The sequence below is a fragment of the Bos indicus x Bos taurus genome, chromosome 3 (assembly GCF_003369695.1).
Source record: "Bos indicus x Bos taurus breed Angus x Brahman F1 hybrid chromosome 3, Bos_hybrid_MaternalHap_v2.0, whole genome shotgun sequence".
NCBI classification, from domain to species: Eukaryota; Metazoa; Chordata; class Mammalia; order Artiodactyla; family Bovidae; genus Bos; species Bos indicus x Bos taurus.
Genome location: NC_040078.1, coordinates 32,215,958 through 32,237,536, shown reverse-complemented (window position 1 = coordinate 32,237,536; position 21,579 = coordinate 32,215,958). Strand labels below are relative to the sequence as shown.

Below are 21,579 nucleotides of genomic sequence, written 5' to 3'. Positions count from 1 at the left end.
GGGAACCATATGTTCTTAGATAAAATTACTGTATAATGATGACTAAGATTGCCTCACATTGGGTGGCTCAGAGGTAAATAATCTGCCTGCCAATTCAGGAGACAGAGGTTCCAAACCTGGGTAGGGAAGATCCCCTGGAGAAGGAACCTACTTCCTTCTGGTAACCCACTCCAGTATTCTTGCCTGGGAAATCCCATGGACAAAAGAGCCTGGTGGGCTACAGTCCATGGGATCACAAATTGTCAAACATGACTGAGTGACTGAGCACACATGACTAAGATCATTTCAAAGAACAGGTGTGGGTAGAATGTTCATAAAGTAGCACCGAAAGTGAAGACGAACTAAAAAGCCTCTTGATGAAAGTGAAAGAGGAGAGTGAAAAAGTTGGCTTAAAGCTCAACATTCAGAAAACGAAGATCACAGCATCTGGTCCCATCGCTTCATAGGAAATAGATGGGGAAACAGTGGAAACAGTGTCAGACTTTATCTTTTTGGGTTCCAAAATCACTGCAGATGGTGACTGCACCCATGAAATTAAAAGACGCTTACTCCTTGGAAGGAAAGTTATGACCAACCTAGATAGCATATTCAAAAGCAGAGACATTACTTTGTCAACAAAGGTCCATCTAGTTTTCATAGCCTTTTCAACAAAGGCTATGGTTTTTCCAGTGGTCATGTATGGATGTGAGAGTTGGACTGTGAAGAAGGCTGAGCGCCGAAGAATTGATGCTTTTGAACTGTGGTGTTGGAGAAGACTCTTGAGAGTCCCTTGGATTGTAAGGAGATCCAACCAGTCCATTCAGGGGAGATCAGCCCTGGGTGTTCTGTGGAAGGAATGATGCTAAAGCTGAAACTCCAGTACTTTGGCCGCCTCATGAGAAGAGTTGACTCATTAGAAAGGACTCTGATGCTGGGAAGGATTGGGAGCAGGAGGAAAAGGGAACAACAGAGGATGAGATGGCTGGATGGCATCACTGACTCTATGGACGTGAGTTTGAGTGAACTCCAGGAGTTGGTGATGGACAGGGAGGCCTGGTGTGCTGCGATTCATGGGGTGGCAAAGAGTTGGACACGACTGAGCAACTGAACTGAACTGAATAAGATGAAAGTTCCTTAGGCACTGATTGTACAAATTATATAAGACTAATTCTACAAAGGAAAAATATTTAAAAACAACTAATACTTTCCAAGGATTTTTAGTGTTTACTTTCCAATAAATACATGCTTTGATGCCAGGCACGAAATAGCATAAAAACCTAATCATAATGTTTAAATGGATGCTTATCATGGCTGAGAACTGCCAAAAAACCTATCAAGCTTGTATTTTTCATGGTGATGGTCTCTACCACCCCGTTAGGAGACATGATGTTTTGTCTTTATTAAGCAGAGGAGGTGGTGAGGGGGAAGTGCAGGTTAGAAGTCCATGAGTGGTTGTTTGTAGGGGAGGAGATCTGTTGACTTACTGATTAGCTATATACACATCTGGATTAGATGCTCTCTGCTCGGAAGATATCCTTTGTGATGACCTGTTTGTCAGATGGTATAAAAGGCAAATCCAGGCTCTGCAAGTACTGACGGCAACCATGGCAAAACTTATTTTCCTCACAGGTGAGTCCGTAATTGGGGATGGAGCCTTATTCTTTTTTTTTTTTTAATTTAAATTTATTTATTTTAATTGGAGGCTAATTACTTTACAATATTGTATTGGTTTTGCCATACATCAACATGAATCCGCCACGGGAACCTTATTCTTACCTGATTTCTTTCCCTCTCTGGACCTGAAAGGCATGAAGTAGTCTTCACACATAGCTCTACGTTTTTCTATTCTTCTTTCATCATTTCAAATTTCCAAGGGAATCCTGACATGCACAAATATGTCTGCTTCTAATCCTCTTCTCAATTGTCTATGGCAGCATTTCTATCTTCTTTGATGCCATGAGCACAGTCCTGAAAGAAAGGCTAGTTTTCTGCCAGTGCTTGTCTTACTCTCCCATCTCTTGTTGGGTTGTTTCCTTTTCTCTATTCATCTTCCTATGCCAACTCATTTTAATTGGTATTATTTTTATTTACATGTTTGTGTTTTTGGTCTATCTTTTTCAGAAATGGAAATCAGTAGGAACTGAGATACAGTTATGCAAGTTGTCTTTTTTTCTACTGTTTTCAGGATTATTCCTCTTTTATCCCTTACTGTTCTATTATACTGCTGATATATTGTAAAAATATAAGAAATTCAATCATTTAAATGGGTAGATTCAGTACATTGTTTAGAGCCAAGCAGTATCCACAGCTTATTAGTTGCTCTAGAGCTGAGATTTACAAACTTTTTATAGCTTCAGCTTTTCCAGATGAGATCTCCAACTCAGTTTATAAAACAATCAGATCAAAAGTGCTCTGGTACACATGAGTTAATCATTAACTGACCAGGAGGCTGACTGCTGTGCTGAAGTTTACCTCCTCTGCAAAGAGTCCTTGGAGGAGTGCTGGACATCAGGGCCAATGCTAGCTCAGTGTTTGCCAAACTTCTCTGTTGCTGGGAATCTTCTGTGCATACTTGTTAAACTTTACAAGTTCTTGGCTTCATACCAGACCCATTGAATAAGAAGCTCTAGAGGGCCCAGGAAGCTGTGTCACTGCCCTGTATAATTTAAAGATATATTTCATTAAAAAATGTGACTGTGAGCAAAAAAAAAAAAAAAAGTGCTCTGGTAGAAGCCAGGGAATGCCATCTGGAGTCTTGCCTCACAGTTCCTAGTTCTTCTCTTCTGCTATAAGTGTTTTTAAAGTTGGTTTAAATAAATCCCAAGGCTCTGGGAGATACTGAGTTCACTGATTTAGAGGATGCTTTGTGTGTGAAGGCTGTATTCATCAGAGTTAAGGACAGTGAAGCATGGATGGGTGTGTAGTCACTGAGTAGGGTAAATTTTGGATAGTTTCAGTAAGTAGATCTTCCATAGATAGTAGGCTTCCAACTCCGCATTCAATAACATTTATTACTGACATGGAAATGGAAGAATAGGGAGCCATGCTCATTTTTGACTAAGAGAAAGGAATTGCAGCTTTATTGTTTGTTGTCATTTAGTCACTAAGTTGTATCCTACGCTTTTGCAACTCCATGAACTATAGCCCACCACACTCCTCGGTCCTTGGGATTTCCCAGGCAAGAATACTGTAGAGGGTTGCCATGCCTTCCTCTAGGGGATCTTTCCAACCCAGGGATCAAACCCATGTCACCTGCATTGGCAGGCAAATTCTTTACCATTGAGCCACCAGGGAATCCCTTTGCCTTCCTTGAAAAGCCTACTATTTGGCATAACCCCTGAGCGCCACTTGGATTGTAAACATCTATGACCCATAGCATGGTACCCAAGGCTTCAGAATTATATTTGGCAAGATACAGACAACTGGTTCAGAATTCATGTTGTTTCTTTCTCTCTAGGTCTGGCCTTTCTGCTGAATGCTCAGCTAGGTAAGTCATGGACTCTGTATTTTATCCTTGACATAATGTCTCTGTAAATTATACAAAATGCAATTTTTGTCTGCTTAATGTATTAAATGCTATTTTCCATATCCCAATATTACTTAAAAAAAATATACCCAAGAGATAAGCTGTACTAGGAAAGAAAGCTACTGTCTTCTTCACAAACAGATGGGTTTGATGTATTGGCTGCTACTGCTATCCTCTTCAGCATAATCACCTGAGAATTATACATTGGTATTCACTGGGCTTCATAGGAGGACTACTACGCATCTTTTCTCAAGTGGTTCTCCAGCTTAGCTGAGATCACAAAATGAATCTGTCAAAGTTCAAAATAACCAGCCTCAAGTCAGTGACTTGTTCCCACATTAGAAGCTTTGAACTCATTTGTGAAGGTGTTCCTACCAACCAACCCTGCACAGAGAACAGGCATTTGAGGGAAAGGGAGGCAAACAGAGGCAAGGCTAACACTTATAGCACATTTCAGTGGTACCTAACTCAGGCCATTGTTCTTACTTCTGACTATCCTCAGGTTCTGCCTACCAGCTGGTATGCTACTTCTCTAACTGGGCCCAGTACCGTCCAGGCCTGGGAAGCTTCAAGCCTGACAACATCGACCCCTGCCTCTGCACTCACCTGATCTATGCCTTCGCTGGGATGAGTAACAGTGAGATCACCACCATTGAATGGAATGATGTGGCTCTCTATAGTTCTTTCAATGACCTGAAAAAAAAGTAAGAGAAAGGGGAGATATCTGAGTTAGTATCTCCCAGGCCAATACTTCCTAGACATTAAATAATGTGCAAACAAGTGATTCTTAAAATGCAGTACAGGTTCAGTGAGTCTCAGGTGGAACCTAGATCAGATCAGATCAGATCAGTCGCTCAGTCGTGTCCGACTCTTTGCGACCCCATGAATCGCAGCACGCCAGGCCTCCCTGTCCATCACCAACTCCCGGAGTTCACTCAGACTCACATCCATCGAGTCAGTGATGCCATCCAGCCATCTCATCCTCTGTCGTCCCCTTCTCCTCCTGCCCCCAATCCCTCTCAGCATCAGAGTCTTTTCCAATGAGTCAGCTCTTCGCATGAGGTGGTCAAAGTACTGGAGTTTCAGCTTTAGCATCATTCCTTCCAAAGAACACCCAGGACTGATCTCCTTTAGGATGGACTGGTTGGATCTCCTTGCAGTCCAAGGGACTCTCAAGAGTCTTCTCCAACACCACAGTTCAAAAGCATCAATTTTTCGGCGCTCAGCCTTCTTCACAATCCAACTCTCACATCCATACATGACCACAGGAACAACCATAGCCTTCTCTAGACGAATCTTTGTTGGCAAAGTAATGTCTCTGAGACACTATTTATAACAAGCTTCCCAGTGATGTCTATGCTTCTTGTCCAGGAACTGAACTTCAAGTATTGAGGCTATAGATAACATAGAACATTGCCTGCTTTAGCTAGTATTAAAAAATTAGTTCTGTTTCTTCCTTCTTTTCTCTATCAATATCTTTTTTTAATTGTTCAAGGCAGACTTTTTTTTAATTGGAGGCTAATTACTTTACAATATTGTGGTGGTTTTTGCCTGACATTCACGTGAATCAGCCATGGGTGTACATGTGTTCCCCATCCCGACCCTCCCTCCCACCTCTCTCCCCATCCCATCATTCTGGGTCATTCTAGTACATCAGCCCTGAGCACCCTGTCTCATGCATTGAACCTGGACTGGAAATCTATTTCACATATGATAATATACATGTTTCAATGCTATTCTTTCAAATCATCCCACCCTCACCTTCTCCCAGAGTCCAAAAGTCTGTTCTTTACATCTGTGTCTCTTTTGCTGTCTCACATATAGGGTCATCATTACCATCTTTCTAAATTTCATGTATATGTATTAATGTACTGTATTGGTGTTTTTCTTTCTGACTTACTTCACTCTGTATAATAGGCTCCAGTTTCATCTACCTCATTAGAACTGATTCAAATGCATTTTTTAAATAGCTGAGTAATATTCCATTGTGTATGTGTATCACAGCTTTCTTATCCATTCGTCTGCCGATGAACATCTAGGTTGCTTCCATGTCCTGGCTATTGTAAACAGTGCTGCGATGAACATTGGGGTACATGTGTCTCTTTCAATTCTGTTTTCCTCGGCGTATATGCCCAGCAGTGGGATTGCTGGGTCGTATGGGAGTTCTATTTCCAGTTTTTTAAGGAATCTCCACACTATTCTCCATAGTGGCTGTACTAATTTGCATTCCCACCATGTAAGAGGGTTCCTTTTTCTTCGCACCCTCTCCAGCATTTATTGTTTGTAGACTTTTTGATAGCAGCCATTCTGACTGGTGTAAGATGGTACCTCATTGTGGTTTTGATTTGCATTTCTCTGATAATGAGTGATGTTGAGCATCTTTTCGTGTGTTTGTTAGCCATCTGTATGTCTTCTTTGGAGAAATGTCTGTTTAGTTCCTTGGCCCATTTTTTGATTGGGTCGTTTATTTTTCTGGAATTGAGCTGCAGGAGTTGCTTGTATATTTTTGAGACTAATTGTCAGTTGCTTCATTTGCTATTATTTTTTCCCATTCTGAAGGCTGTCTTTTCACCTTGCTTATAGTTTCCTTCATTGTGCAAAAGCTTTTAAGTTTAATTAGGTCCCATTTGTTTATTTTTGCTTTTATTTCCATTACTCTGGGAGGTGGGTCATAGAGGATCCTGCTATAATTTATGTCAGAGAGTGTTTTGCTTAGGTTTTCCTCTAGAAGTTTTATAGTTTCTGGTCTTACATTTAGATTCTTAATCCATTTTGAGTTTATTTTTGTGTATGATGTTAGAAAGTATTCTAGTTTCATTCTTTTACAAGTGGTTGACCAGTTTTCCCAGCACCACTTGTTAAAGAGACTGTCTTTCCTCCATTGTATATTCTTGCCTCCTTTGTCAAAGAGAAAGTGTCCATAGGTGTGTGGATTTATCTCTGGGCTTTATATTTTGTTCCACTGATCTATATTTCTGTCTTTGTGCCAGTACCATACTGTCTTGATGACCAGTTGCTTTGTAGTATAGCCTGAAGTCAGGCAGGTTGATTCCTCCAGTTCCATTCTTCTTTCTCAAGATTGCTTTGGCTATTCAAGGTTTTTTGTGTTCCCATACAAAATGTGAAATTATTTGTTCTAGTTCTCTGAAAAATACTGTTGGTAGCTTGATAGGGATTGCATTGAAACTATAGATTGCTTTGGGTAGTATACTCATTTTCACTATATTGATTCTTCTGATCCATGAACATGGTATATTTCTCCATCTATTTGTGTCATCTTTGATTTCTTTCATCACTGTTTTATAGTTTTCTATATATAGGTCTTTTTTTTCTTTAGGTAGATTCATTCCTAAGTATTTTATTCTTTTCATTGCAATGGTGAATGGAATTGTTTCTTTAATTTCTCTGTTTTCTCATTGTTAGTGTACAGGAATGCAAGGGATTTCTGTGTGTTAATTTTATATCCTGAAACTTTACGATATTCATTGATTAGTTCTAGTAATTTTCTGGTGGAGTCTTTAGAGTTTTCTATGTAGAGGATCATGTCATCTGCAAACAATAAGAGTTTTACTTCTTCTTTTCCAATCTGGATTCCTTTTATTTCTTTTTCTGCTCTGATTGCTGTGGCTAATACTTCCAAAACTATGTTGAATAGTAGTGGTGAGAGTGGGCATCCTTGTTTTGTTCCTGACTTTAGGGTTCAGTTCAGTTCAGTTCAGTTCAGTTGCTCAGTTGTGTCTGACTCTTTGCAATGCCATGAATCGCAGCACACCAGGCCTCCCTGTCCATCACCAACTCCAGAGTTCACTCAGACTCACGTCCATCGAGTCAGTGATGCCATCCAGCCATCTCATCCTCTGTCGTCCCCTTCTCCTCCTGCCCCCAATCCCTCCCAGCATCAGAGACTTTTCCAATGAGTCAACTCTTCACGTGAGGTGGCCAAAGTATTGGAGTTTCAGCTTTAGCATCATCCCTTCCAAAGAAATCCCAGGGCTGATCTCCTTCAGAATGGACTGGTTGGATCTCCTTGCAGTCCAAGGGACTCTCAAGAGTCTTCTCCAACACCACAGTTCAAAAGCATCAATTCTTCGGCACTCAGCCTTCTTCACAGTCCAACTCTCACATCCATACATGACCACAGGAAAAACCATAGCCTTGACTAGATGGACCTTTGTTGGCAAAGTAACGTCTCTGCTTTTGAATATGCTATCTAGGTTGGTCATAACTTTCCTTCCAAGTAGTAAGCGTCTTTTAATTTCATGGCTGCAGTCACCATCTGCAGTGATTTTGGAACCCCCAAAAATAAAGTCTGACACTATTTCCACTGTTTCCCCTCTATTTCCCATGAAGTGATGGGACCGGATGCCATGATCTTCGTTTTCTGAATGTTGAGCTTTAAGCCAACTTTTTCACTTTCCACTTTCACCTTCATCAAGAGGCTTTTGAGTTCCTCTTCACTTTCTGCCATAAGGGTGGTGGCATCTGTGTATCTGAGGTTATTGATATTTCTCCTGGTAATCTTGATTCCAGCTTGTGTTTCTTCCAGTCCAGCGTCTCTCATGATGTACTCTGCATATAAGTTAAATAAGCAGGGTGACAATATACAGCCTGACGTACTCCTTTTCCTATTTGGAACCAGTCTGTTGTTCCATGTCCAGTTCTGACTTTAGGGTAAATGCTTTCAATTTTTCACCATTGAGTGACTTAGCAGCAGCAGCAGCATAAAGGGGAGGGAGAAGATAGAGGTGACCTGGGGGAGAAAATGGAGAGTCAAAAGAGGAGAGAGCAATCAAGCCGGTAATCACTAACTGGCTTCAGTCGTGTCCAACTCTGTGCGACCCCATAGACGGCAGCCCACCAGGCTCCCCCGTCCCTGGGATTCTCCAGGCAAGACTACTGGAGTGGGTTGCCATTTCCTTCTCCAATGCATGAAAGTGAAAAGTGAAAGTGAAGTCGCTCAGTCGTGTCTGACTCTTAGCGACTTCATGGACTGCAGCCTACCAGGCTCCTCCGTCCATGGGATTTTTCCAGGCATAGTACTGGAGTGGGTTGCCATTGTCTTCTCCGGCCAGTAATCAAACTCCTAAGTAAAAATGAGTACTGAAAAGTGGAATCTTAAAGGTACAGAATTGATAACAAATACCAAAAAGCAAAGATTAAAAATCTCTCAAAAATACAATATTAAAAAAAAATCACAAAAGTTATTTTAAAAATATGAAATTTGCTTTAAAAATAGGGGGGTTTTTTTGGCAAGGTAATAGTAAGTTTTAAAAATAAGAATTAAAGGAGTGATAAAGAACTTAAAATTTTTTTAATTTAAATTAAAATATGATAATAGTAAAATATATCTAGGAATTTCTCTGGAGCTGTTGGGGGCAGTATGGGGTCAGTTCAGTTTCAGATAGTTCCTTGTTTCAGCTTATAATTCTTCTCAAGGTCTATAGGTCTCTTCCAATATAGCCAATGCTAACTACAGGGTTTTAATCTGTTGCACCTGTCACTTCCAAAGTGGTTCCTTCTTCTTTGTTTATTTTGGCTTCCTCTGCAAGTCTCTTCAGTATCTAACTTCCACCCTGACACAAGTTGGCGAAGGTGGCCATTTATTTAGGCTCACTTTTTCAATTGGGCTGCGGGGAGGGAGGAGCACCGCAAACAAATATCACTGGCGTGTGTGGGGAGTGTTCACAGTGTCTGGGCCACACTGGGTTTTCCCCTGCCCACCATGTGTGTGCTTTCCCGGTCTATACTGCTCAGGCTCCAAGTTGCTCTGCAAAGGAACTATCAAAGGCAGGCCCTGGATTGTATGCACTTCCCAGGTCTAAGCCACTCAGGTTCAGGTTCTCAGGTACTCCACAAAGGTACAGACTTGGTTGGGCCTGCGTTTTGTGCCCTTCCCAGGTCCGAGCAGCTCAGGCGACCCAGTGCTTGGCGAGCTCAGTCTCCCCAGGTGGGGCCGGGCGTCTTATCACCTCCTCTGTTCCAGTCATTCGGTTTCCTGGGTGCGCAGCAGGAGCGCTGTCTCAGGTGTGCCATGTGTCTCCTCTGGGGAGCTGATCTCTGGCTGTGACCCTCCTGGTGGATGTCAACCATCCAGGATCCCAGGAAGACTTGGTTAACAACGGGAAGCCTGTCTCAGTTTGGTAGAGGATGCCATCTCTGGGGCGGAGATTGCCCCTTTCCAGCTCTGGCTGTCACCCACCTGCCTCCCTGCTCCAGCGGGGGATGGGCCGGTCCACTGCCAGCTGGCTCTCCTCTGGTATTTGTTCAGTCCTTTGTTCAGTGAGCGGGCCTGCAGAGCTTTAGGTTAGAGCTTTTCGCCAGAAACTTCCCTTTCCTCTTTTTTTTTTTTTTTTCTTCTCTTTCTGGCTATCCCACAATTTGGGTTGCTATCTCACGTTAGCTCCCTCAGATTGCCCTCAGGGCATTCAAGCCTGGTCCTTACCCTAAGCAATGCAGCCTGCACCTCCCTGTTCAGCCCCCGCTTGCTTATGGTGGATACGAGCATCTGGGCTACTTCTCTGCTGGGAGTTGTAGTTAGGCGCGTAACCTGTGGGTTTTATTTATTTGTTTTTTCCTCCCGGTTATGTTGCCCTCTGAGATTCCAAAACTCTCCACAGACCTGCTGGTGAGAGGGTTTTCTGGTGTTTGGAAACTTCTCCTCTTTTAAGATTCCCTTCCCAGGACGGCTCTCCATCCCTACCTCTTTCGACTCTCTTTTTATTTTTTATATTTTGTCCTACCTCCTTTTGAAGACAATGGGCTGCCTTTCTGGGTGCCTGGTGTCCTCTGCCAGCGTCAGAAGTTGTTTTGTGGTATTTGCTCAGTGTTCAAATGCTCTTTTGATGAATTTGTGGGGGAGAAAGTGGTCTCCCCATCCTATTCCTCCACCATCTTCTCGATATCTTTTTTATAGCCTAGGAAACTGCAAACCATCTTAACTACTTGAATCAGAGAGCAGGAGGCAGAGGACACTGAAGATTAGACATAGCAGAGGTCAGGAAATAAGAAGAGTTTACTGTATTTTAATAGAGTTCTACTTTGTGGGAAAATGAAACAAAACAAGCAAGAAAATCTTGGTATCTTTAAATTTCTAATTTGTTTGGTTAGTTACATCTAGGAGAAGTAAGGCTATGGGCTATTGCAAACATCAGTAGTGGCAGTATCTAGAATGTAGCTACTAGAATTTGAGTTATGATGTGTGTGTGCATGCTAAGCCACTTCAGTCATGTCCCACTCTTTGTGACTGTATGGACTATAGCCCACCAGGCTCCTCTGTCCATGGGATTCTCCAGGCAAGAATACTGGAGTGGGTTGCCATGCTCTCCTCCAGGGGATCTTTCCCACCCAGGGACTGAACCCACATCTCTTACATCTCCTGCATAGGCAGGCAGATTTTTTACCACTAGCACCGCCTGGGAAGCCCAAGGCCGTTCAAAGTGGTATTTCTTAAACTGTGATTTATTATTGATCTTGCATCAAAATCACATATAAGGCAGTTGATAAAAATCTCAGTCCCTAATCCAACTGAATCACAGTCTTTGAGAAAGGGGTTAAACACCTGAAATTTTAATGTTATCCTTCAACTCTGGTCCTTGTACTCTATTCTTATCTAAGCTGATGGTTGAGAACCACTAGTCCAGAAAATGTTCATGATTCTAAGCCAATTGATTCATATTCATTATCACAGAGTCTGAGAAAGTAATTTTGTCCAAGCAACATTTATCATTTCAGCTGATAGGATAGAATGTAAGAATTCCCAGTACAATCCCATTTTTAAAAAACCTAGTCCTGTGGAACAGGAACTCATAAATGAAGGTCTTAAAGAGCTTAACCATGAAGAGAGGGAGAATTTTATAAGACACTCACTTGCTGCAGTTTAGCCCAGGAGTACTGGAAGCAACTTCAGATGCAAATGGGCTTCCAAACTTAGGCCATGAGAAACAGAGAAGGAAGAGGAACTTTGAGAGTTTGAAGCAGGGATAGCTGCAGAAAAGAACTTCCAGGACAAGATCCAGGAGATCCTGCTCACCCATCAAGTGCTGCCCTGAAACATCCATCCCACGCAAATGGGTTGCCCTAATAGTGTTAGTCACTCAGTCGTGTCTGAATCTTTGTGACCCCCACTCCACCCCACCCCCCGGACTGTAGCCTTCCAGGCTCTTCTGTCCATGGGATTCTCCTTGCAAAAATACTGGAGTATGTTGCCATTTCCTCCTCTAGTGGATCTTCCCAACTCAGAGATCAAACCCTGGTCCCCTGCATTGCAAGCAGATTCTTTACCTTCTGAGCCACCAGGGAAGCTCTGTAGTTTCATAAGTATCAACCTATTTTATTTCCTCAAATTTTTACTGTAATATTTTAAACTATAGTATGCTTATATGTCTCTTTTATATGCTAAGTTGCTTCAGTCGTGTCCGGCTCTTTGCGATCGTCTGAACTGTAGCCTGTCAGGCTTCTCTGTCCATTGGATGCTCCAGGCAAGAATACAAGAGTGGGTTGCCGTTCCCTTTTCCAGGAGATCTCTACACAGGGATCAGACCTGCTTCTCTTATGTCTCCTGCATTGGCAGGCAGATACTTTACCACTAGCACCACCTGGGAAGCCCATGTTCCTTTTAACTCATGGATAAACTGTTCTTTTATTCTCAAGGGAAAAAAAGCAGTCCTCTAACTTAGATTTTGCTAAAGAACTCTGTGCATTCATAATGATAACACAAATAATTTTTATAAAGAAATTGTTCTGTAGTGATGGGTAATTGTTCTACAGAATATCTTATCAAGACAACATTAAAGTTTATAATCAGGCCCGATACAAAGCATTATTATTTTAAATTGAGGGATTCATGGATTTTGAAGTTTTTCTTTTCTCTACTTTGTTTTACAGGAACAGCCAGCTGAAAATTCTCCTGGCCATTGGAGGCTGGAACTTTGGAACTGCCCCGTAAGTCCTCTGTGAGAGCGTTGGATGTTCATTTAATTTGCTATGGGTAACAGGTTAGCCCAGTGTGACCCATGTCCCTTCAGATTTCATAACCTGCTGCTGCTGCTGCTAAGTCGCTTCAGTCATGTCCAATTCTGTGTGACCCCATAGAAGGCAGCCCACCAGGCTGCTCTGTCCCTGGGATTCTCCAGGCAAGAATACTGGAGTGGGTTGCCATTTCCTTCTCCAATCCATGCATGCAGGCTAAGTCGCTTCAGTCGTGTCCGACTCTGTGCAACCCTATGGGCACCAGCCCACTAGGCTCCTTGCCTAGAGAATCCACGGGATTCTCTAGGCAAGAATACAGGAGTGGGTTGCCGTTTCCTTCAGATTTCATAACCTAAGATGGGGTATTAAGGATGTATATTAAACAAATATGCTACTTAAATAAATTACTATACCAGAATCTCAATACTAAATAGAACACAATTTGTTGTATATGTTTACATTTAGATGGATATTCCAGGACTCCATTCACAGAGATTCAGTGACTGAGACTTCAAAACAATCTCTTCTTACAGTATTTCAGAAGCACAACGCCTGAGAAGAGCATTATAGCACTTTTCTCCATTTACCTTCTGGAAGAAAGGAAGAGAAAGTCATGAAAATAAATAAGGAGACTCTTTTAAGGGCATATGAACTTCAGAGACTGTTTAGAGAGACCACACAGTGAGCCAAGGTAGACAGGTGTTCAAAGCAACAGGTCCAATTTGGGAGAAAAATCAGTTGGGTGGATAACAAAGTAAAGAGAACGTTGAGGTACCATGGCTGGCAGAGTAGTTATATAAAGAAGTACAGGAGAAAACCAGCAATATACTTTTATCTGGGCTTTGGGTCCTAATGAAAAGCTTTGAGGCAAAAATATAGGAGTTTGACTTTACAACAAGACGTGGCCACCAAGGCCTCACTCTGCCTTCTTTGAATCTCCCTCAGTTTCACTGCTATGGTTGCCACTCCGGAGAACCGCAAGACTTTCATTTCTTCAGTCATCAAATTCCTACACCAGTATGGATTTGACGGGCTGGATTTTGATTGGGAGTACCCTGGCTCTCGTGGAAGCCCTTCTCAGGACAAGCATCTCTTCACTGTCTTAGTGCAGGTGAGGAGGAAGGTGGCAGCACCGAGCCCAAGAAAATTCAAAGAAGAATTCTTTGCAAGGAGAATCTGGTGGTTCCAGAATGAAAGTCAACTGGAGTTTTGACTTACTGGATCTTTGCATCACAAAGATTATTGGATATCATGCCTACATTCAACAGCATTTGATAACAACAACAACAACATTACATGTGTTATGTGCCAGGCACAATTTTATACGCTGTTTTTAAAGTCATAACCCATTTCATCTTCATATGTACCCTATGATAAAGATACTATAAGTATCATAACCTTTATTTTACAAATGAGAAAGCTAAAATATAAAGAGTTTAAGTAACCTAACATCAAACAACTAATAGGTGTCATAACTACCTATGTAGTCTGGGTTCTACATGGGTACTAATGAGTACTAATTTTTTGAAGGATTCTTAAGTAATCTAGACATATGGCAAAACTCATGTTTTAGAAGAATTACTCTGACTTTAACCATGGAGGATGAATTACAAGGAGGTAGGGAGGCAGGGAGAGAGGAGTCCATTACAATAACTCAAGCCAGAAATGCTGAGGATCTGAACAAAGATCCTAACAGAGAGGACAGAAAGAGGAAGTATATGAGATATTAGGAGGGTAGAATCAATAGGATTTGGAGACCAATTGGAAGTGTGAAAAGAGAGAACTTCCAGTTTTCTGTCCTTGAGAATTGATTTGACTGTGGTCCTCTTAACTAAGATGGTAAATACAGGAAAAAGGTAGATTTGAAACAAGAAAAACTCATTAATTTGTCTTTGAACATGATGAGTGAGAGGAATTTGTAGGGCGTCATAAGAATGTCCAATAGACGCTGGATGAATAGATACTGGATGAATGAGAAACTGGTGTTTAGGACAAGAACTTGATTTGATATATTTTATTGACATCATCAATAAAGTTAAATAATTAAGAGATCACCAAGGAAAAATGAATGCAGTAAGAAAAGCAAGGATGGCTTTTAGATTTCAGTTCAGTTCAGTTCAGTCACTCAGTTGTGTTCGACTCTTTGCGACCCCATGAACCGGAGCATACAAGGCCTCCCTGTCCATCACCAACCGCCAGAGTCTACCCAAACCCGTGTCCATTGAGCCAGTGATGCCATTCAACCATCTCATCCTCTGTCGGCCCCTTCTCCTCCTGCCCTCGATCTTTCCCAGCATCAGGGTCTTTTCAAATGAGTCAGTTCTTCGCATCAGGTGGCCAAAGTATTGAAGTTTCAGCTTCAACATTAGTCCTTCCAATGAACACCCAAGACTCATTTCCTTTAGGATGGACTGGTTGGATCTCCTTGCAGTCCAAGGAACTCTCAAGAGTCTTCTTCAACACCACAGTTCAAAAGCATCAATTCTTCGGTGCTCAGCTTTCTTTATAGTCCAACTCTCACATCCATACATGACTACTGGAAAAACCATAGCCTTGACTAGATGGACCTTTGTTGACAAAGTAATGTCTCTGCTTTTTAATATGCTGTCTAGGTTAGTCATAACTTTCCTTCCAAGGAGTAAGCATCTTTTAATTTCATGGCTGTGCTCACCATCTGCGGTGATTTTGGAGCCCCCAAAAATAAAGTCAGCCACTGCTTCCCCATCTATTTGGCATGAAGTGATGGGACTGGATACCATGATCTTAGTTTTCTGAATGTTGAGCTTTAAGCCAACTTTTTCATTCTCCTCTTTCACTTTCATCAAGAGGCTCTTTAGTTCTTCTTCACTTTCTGCCATAAGGGTTTTATCATCTGCATATCTGAGGTTATTGATATTTCTCCTGGAAATCTTGATTTCAGCTTGTGCTTTCTCCAGCCCAGTGTTTCTCATGATGTACTCTGCATAGAAGTTAAATAAGCAGGGTGACAATATACAGCCTTGACGTTCTCCTTTTTCTATTTGGAACCAGTCTGTTGGCCCATGTCCAGTTCTAACTGTTGCTTCCTGACCTGCATACAGGTTTCTCAAGAGGCAGGTCAGGTGGTCTGGTATTCCCATCTCCTTCAGAATTGACCACAGTTTATTGTGATCCACACAGTCAAAAGCTTTGGCATAGTCAATAAAGCAGAAATAGATGTTTTTCTGGAACTCTCTTGCTTTTTCAATGATCCAGTGGATGTTGGCAATTTGATCTCTGGTTCCTCTGCTTTTTCTGAAACCAGCTTGAACATCTGGAAGTTCACAATTCACATACTGCTGAAACCTGGCTTGGAGAATTTTGAGCATTACTTTACTGGTGTGTGAGATGAGTGCAATTGTGTGGTAGTTTTGAGCATTCTTTGGCATTGCCTTTCTTTGGGATTGGAATGAAAACTGACCTTTTCCAGTCCTGTGGCCACTGCTGAGTTTTCCAAATTTGCTGGCATATTGAGTGCAGCACTTTCACAGCATCATCTTTTAGCATTTAAAATAGCTCAACTGAAATTCCATCACCTCCACTAGCTTTGTTCATACTGATGTTTCCTAGGGACCACTTGACTTCACATTCCAGAATGTTTGGCTCTAGGTAAGTGTCAGTGATCACATCATTGTGATTATCTGGGTCATGAAGATCTTTTTTGCACAGTTCTTCTGTGTATTCTTGCCACCTCTTCTTAATATCTTCTGCTTCTGTTAGGTCCATACAATTTCTGCCCTTTATTGATCCCATCTTTGCATGAAATGTTCCCTTGGTATCTCTAATTTTCTTGAAGAGATCTCTAGTCTTTCCCATTCTATTGTTTTCCTCTATTTCTTTGCATTGATCACTGAGGAAGGCTTTCATAGATTTATCCTCCCCCAAGATAGAGATTTTTCCTATACCATCTGTTTCACCAGATTGTCTGCCAGTATCCAATAATTTCAATATTCATTGGTTGAAAAATCAATCCACTTACTTGTTGAACAGCTCTAGTGATCAAAAAGAACATCTATATTCTTAGTCAAGACATACTTCCAGTCACAATTAATAACTTCCAATCATTGGTTCTAGTCTGTTCACTGAACTAACAAAGAATAAAGCTTCTCCCTTTGGCAATATATTGGTTGGTCCAATATTTGAAGACAGCTATAATATCTTGTTAATAATTTTTTTTCTAGTTAAATAACCTAGTTCATTTAACAAGCATACATATGACAATTTTTAGACACATTCTTCACTTGAGCACACTCTGGTACACCCTAATAATGCAGTTATGAAAACTGAATTCAGTACTCAGGATGAGATTAGAGTCACACAAAATAAAGGTGGATTAACCTCTAGCCTTGAATGGGAACCTATCACCTGGCTGTTCATAGCTTCCTCATCGACCAATTGAACATTTCATTTATTGGGATGTCAGTCCAATAAAGTAGCTCATTCACTGGACAGAGGGAAGCAAATTTCTGTACTGCTAAAACCTGGATATAAATTATTACAGCAACTATAACTTCATAGTGCAGTGATATAAGTAGAGCTCTGACTCATCATCTGGGACCTGGGTTTTGGTCATGACCTGGCTACTAACTTGCTGTGAGACTTTGGTGAAATTATCTAACTTATACACATATTAGCTATACAATCAATACCATCAATCTTGTCTACTTTATAGGAGTATTGAGAAACAAAAGTAAGGTAAAATATGTGAAAGCATTTTGAAAAAGTAAAGCATTATACAAATATAAATTTATAATAGTTAAGGAGTTGAAATCAGCTTCATAGATACTTTACTATACTTGATTATTCTATAGGAAACACGTGAAGCTTTTGAACAGGAAGCCAAGCAAACCAACAAGCCCAGGCTGCTGGTCACCGCTGCAGTAGCTGCTGGCATCTCTAATATCCAGGCTGGCTATGAGATTCCCCAGCTATCCCAGTGAGTGACTCACCTTATCCTCAAAACTCCTGTAGGCATCACTCTTGCAAGGTAGACTTGTGCTTTGTCTTACTACCCAGGGACTTTGTTTAGGGTGTTTTGGAGGTGGTATCTTTTGCTCGCTTAAGTGTGGGACATACCTACTATTGTTATTTAGTCACTAAGTCATGTCCAGCTCTCTTGGGACCCTATGGACTGTAGCCCACCAGGCTCCTAGGTCCATGGGAATTCCCAGGCAAGAATACTGGAGTGAGTTGCCATTTCCATCTCTAGGGGATCTTTCCTACCCAGGTTCAGAAGCCGTGTCTCCTGCATTAGCAGGTGGATTCTTAATCACTGATTCTTTAATGTTGAGCTACCAGGGATGCCCACATAAGTATGGGAAACAGCCATGGGAAATGCTTTACAACCCTGTATTCTACCTCAGGTACCTGGACTTCATCCATGTCATGACCTATGACTTCCATGGCTCCTGGGAAGGCTACACAGGAGAGAACAGCCCTCTCTACAAATACCCAACTGACACTGGCAGCAATACTTACCTCAATGTGGTGAGTCTCCACACAGATGCAGATGCAGACCAGAGATGATGTAAATTACATGCAGATTCAGGGACAAAACAAACAAATTTTGCAAAAGTCTCATTTGGATAAATCTTCTAAGTGACCGATTTTATCTCATTAACTATAACCTCACCAAAATATTTTTGAAAAAGTACAAACTAATCTATGTCATGAGCATCATTAAATTTTGCCTGTTAGGTCAGTGGACTAGCATAACTAAGCGTGGGGTCTTCAGCTGGGTAGGCCTCTAACTCACCTGCTACCTTTTCAGGAATACGCCATGAACTACTGGAAGAAAAATGGGGCCCCGGCTGAGAAGCTCATCATTGGATTCCCTGCCTACGGACACAATTTCATCCTAAGAGACGCTTCCAACAATGGTATCAGTGCCCCCACTTCTGGAGCTGGTCCTGCCGGGCCCTACACCAGGGAGGCTGGGTTCTGGGCCTACTATGAGGTAGGTAGGCTGGGCTGTACATTGGAACTCTGGGAATGCCATGTCCTGGGCTGCACACTAGCCTTAGGGCTAGAACCTGCAAGAAGCTTGAATGTTCATTCTGTCCACTATTTACATACTTTAACACAAATATTACTCCAGATGCTTCAGATGTATAAGTAACCTATTCATTTACCTAATCCAGTATGAAGATTTATAGCGTGCAATATCCCTTCAAACTACAATTGTTGTTTGTTGTTTAGTCGCTAAGTCATGTCTGACTCTTTTGCAACTCCATGGACTGTAGCCTGCAAGGCTCCTCTGTCCATGGGATTCTCCAGGCAAGAAAACTGGAGTGGGTTGCCATTTTCTTCTGCAGGGGATCTTCTCAACTCAGGGGTTGAACCCACATCTCCTGCATTGCAGGTGAATTCTTTACTGCTGAGCCACCAGGGAAGCCCATTCAAACAACAGACTGCATACTTAAGGTCATTTATATTAACACATAAGGGAATTAAGTAACTATCTCCCATACTGATGTGGGTTCCCAAAATCAAGCACTAAGAATAAGGTTAACATCTGAGTATTTCAAAAACAACTTGTTGCTATTTACTGTAGATAAAAGGCCATAATTAGAAACCTGTGGAAAACCCCAATTGGAGACATGACAGAAAAAAAAAAAAATCAAAGAGGAAGGTGTATGTTTTATTTTCATGGGAGTCATATTTAAAGGATTTGAATCTCTTGACTTTTTAAAGATCTGTGCCTTCCTGAAAGATGGAGCCACTGAGGCATGGGATGACTCTCAGAATGTGCCCTATGCCTACAAGGGCACTGAGTGGGTTGGTTATGACAATGTTAACAGCTTCAGAATCAAGGTAAGGTCAGCCCCTCCAATGTGCTTTCAGCTCAGCACAGAGTCTCAAGAAATAAAATGACTCCTGGTGTCCTCGATTCTTAAATAGGCTCAGTGGCTTAAGGAGAACAACTTTGGAGGTGCCATGGTCTGGGCCATTGACCTGGATGATTTCACAGGCACTTTCTGCAACCAGGGCAAGTTCCCCCTGATAAATACCTTGAAGGATGCTCTTGGCCTGAAGAGTGCACGTAAGTGACAGTAGGGGAATGCCCAGGGTGTATAGATGCTCCTTTTCCAACTCAAGACAACCTAACATCTTCCCACGCCCTTTGCCCCCAGAAGTCTCATCATTGCTGTTGCCTGGCTGAGAGAGAGGCACTTACATTCTTTCCTTGTTAGAAATTGTATGCTCTAATGAGAAACCAGGTCTGCTGTGAGGGTTTTCCAGGTCTGCTAAGTCTTAAAGGTGTGGAAAAGCCTCAAGAAATTAGGCTGACCTTCAATATTAGCATTTATTTTTCTATGAAACCCTTATTAAAAGTCTCTTTCAGCCTGCCTGGGGAGACTGAATAACAAACTCTAAGCAGTACTGGGGTGGGTTTAGGGTTTAGTTGTTAAGTTGTGTCCAACTCTTGTGACCCCATGGACTGACTATAGCCTGCCAGGCTCCCCTGTCCATGGAATTCTCCAGGCAAGAATACTGGAGTGAGTTGCCATTTCCTTCTCCAGGGGATCATCCCGATCTAGGAATAGAACCCAGGTCTCCTGCATTGCAGGCATATTCTTTACCGACTGAGCTAAGAGGGAAGCCCATACTGACATATTTTTTGATCTATAATTCAGAGGAAGTACCAATTCTCTAAATTTTGTCCAGATTTTCTCTTAGAGCCTATCTGCTCCCCCACTTAAACACAAATCCTAGAAAAGCATTTTGCATATACTGATTGCTCAGTAAAATTTTTTAAAAATTATTTTAGCATCATAAGAGAGAACTTTTAAAATTTAAAACCAGGCTGGCTTGAAATTGCTGCTGCTAAGTCGCTTCAGTAGTGTCCGACTCTGTGCGACCCCATAGACGGCAGCCCACCAGGCTCCCCCGTCCCTGGGATTCTCCAGGCAAGAACACTGGAGTGGGTTGCCATTTCCTTCTCCAATGCATGAAAGTGAAAAGTGAAAGTGAAGTCGATCAGTCGTGTCCAACTCTTCGAGATCCCATCGACTGCAGCCTACCAGGCTCCTCCATCCATGGGATTTTCCAGGCAAGAGTACTGGAGTGGGGTGCCATTGCCTTCTCCGGATTGAAATTAGAGCTGCTCTTTTTTTTTTTTTCTCTCTCTCTCTTTTTATTTATTTTTATTTTTTAATTTTATTTATTTTTAAACTTTACAATATTGTATTGGTTCTGCCATATATTGAAATGAATCCGCCACAGGCATACACGTGTTCCCCATCCTGAACCCTCCTCCTTCCTCCCTCCCCATACCATCCCTCTGGGTCATCCCAGTGCACCAGCCCCAAGCATTCAGTATTGTGCATCGAACCTGGACTGGCGACTCATTTCATAATTCCTAAGTATGGAGTTACCTTGTGAGCTTCTCAGGTGTCAGGACCCAGAGTGAACAGCAACCCATCTCCAGACCTCACCTCAGGCCTGCTAGTTCTTCACCTCTAGGTGAATCTGGGAGCCTCTGCCAGGTCTGCTTTTTGTGCTGTTTCAGCCTGTAATGCCTCCACGCAGTCCAGTGAGCCCAACAGCAGTCCTGGAAATGAAAGTGGGAGTGGAAATAAGAGCAGCAGCTCCGAGGGTAGAGGATACTGTGCTGGCAAAGCTGATGGCCTCTACCCAGTGGCGGATAACAGAAATGCCTTCTGGAACTGCGTAAATGGAATCACATACAAGCAGAATTGCCTGACCGGGCTTGTCTTTGACACCAGCTGTCACTGCTGCAACTGGGCATAAAACTGACCTGTGTCTCCATTTCCTAGGGTACAAGTCTCCTTTGCCTAGCACACCTTGTTCCTACCTAGAGTTCTGCAATAAAATGCATCAGTTAAAACATGAGTGTCCTTGGTTTTAAGTGATTTGGGTGGAGACCTTTCTAGATGTGAAAATATAGGCTGTGCATGGGCTTGGAGTGGCAGAAGAGTGTGTGTGAAGAAGTCATGGCACCAACAACCTCACAAGTCTTTTATTTGCTTAGGTTGATCTTTATGAAGGTTGAAAGCTGTCAGAAGGAAATTTATGCATGTTTGGTGTTGGCAGGGGATGAAGTCATGAAGAAGATAGGTCTCTAG

General features: G+C 42.0%; 1 protein-coding gene across 3 annotated transcripts; it reads left to right on the top strand.

Moving 5' to 3' along the window:
• Window positions 1-1,466: 1,466 nt before the first annotated feature.
• On the top strand, window positions 1,467-21,346 carry CHIA (chitinase, acidic). 3 transcript variants are annotated; one of them, XM_027536206.1, is made up of 12 exons: window positions 1,508-1,608; window positions 3,437-3,466; window positions 4,008-4,209; window positions 12,389-12,445; window positions 12,938-13,163; window positions 13,418-13,583; window positions 17,302-17,426; window positions 17,854-17,977; window positions 18,261-18,446; window positions 19,184-19,303; window positions 19,391-19,532; window positions 21,003-21,346. In XM_027536206.1, exons 5-12 carry the CDS (start codon window positions 13,120-13,122, stop codon window positions 21,242-21,244), a joined length of 1,149 nt encoding a protein of 382 aa, XP_027392007.1. In that variant the 5' UTR covers window positions 1,508-1,608; window positions 3,437-3,466; window positions 4,008-4,209; window positions 12,389-12,445; window positions 12,938-13,119; the 3' UTR covers window positions 21,245-21,346. The 3 variants fall into 3 exon arrangements, with proteins under 3 accessions (XP_027392003.1, XP_027392006.1, XP_027392007.1); XM_027536202.1 differs by lacking the exon at window positions 12,938-13,163 and having other exon boundaries at window positions 1,467-1,608; XM_027536205.1 differs by lacking the exon at window positions 12,938-13,163 and having other exon boundaries at window positions 1,467-1,608; window positions 20,717-21,346.
• Window positions 21,347-21,579: the final 233 nt, after the last annotated feature.

What these genes read in the sequence shown, in the direction of transcription:
- CHIA (XM_027536202.1), top strand. Translation starts at nt 1,584, where the DNA reads ATGGCAAAACTTATTTTCCTCACAG. An exon ending in TTCAATGACCTGAAAAAAAA is followed by an intron (nt 4,210 to 12,388) that starts GTAAGAGAAAGG and finishes TTTGTTTTACAG; the next exon opens with GAACAGCCAGCTGAAAATTC. An exon ending in TCTTGGCCTGAAGAGTGCAC is followed by an intron (nt 19,533 to 21,002) that starts GTAAGTGACAGT and finishes GTGCTGTTTCAG; the next exon opens with CCTGTAATGCCTCCACGCAG.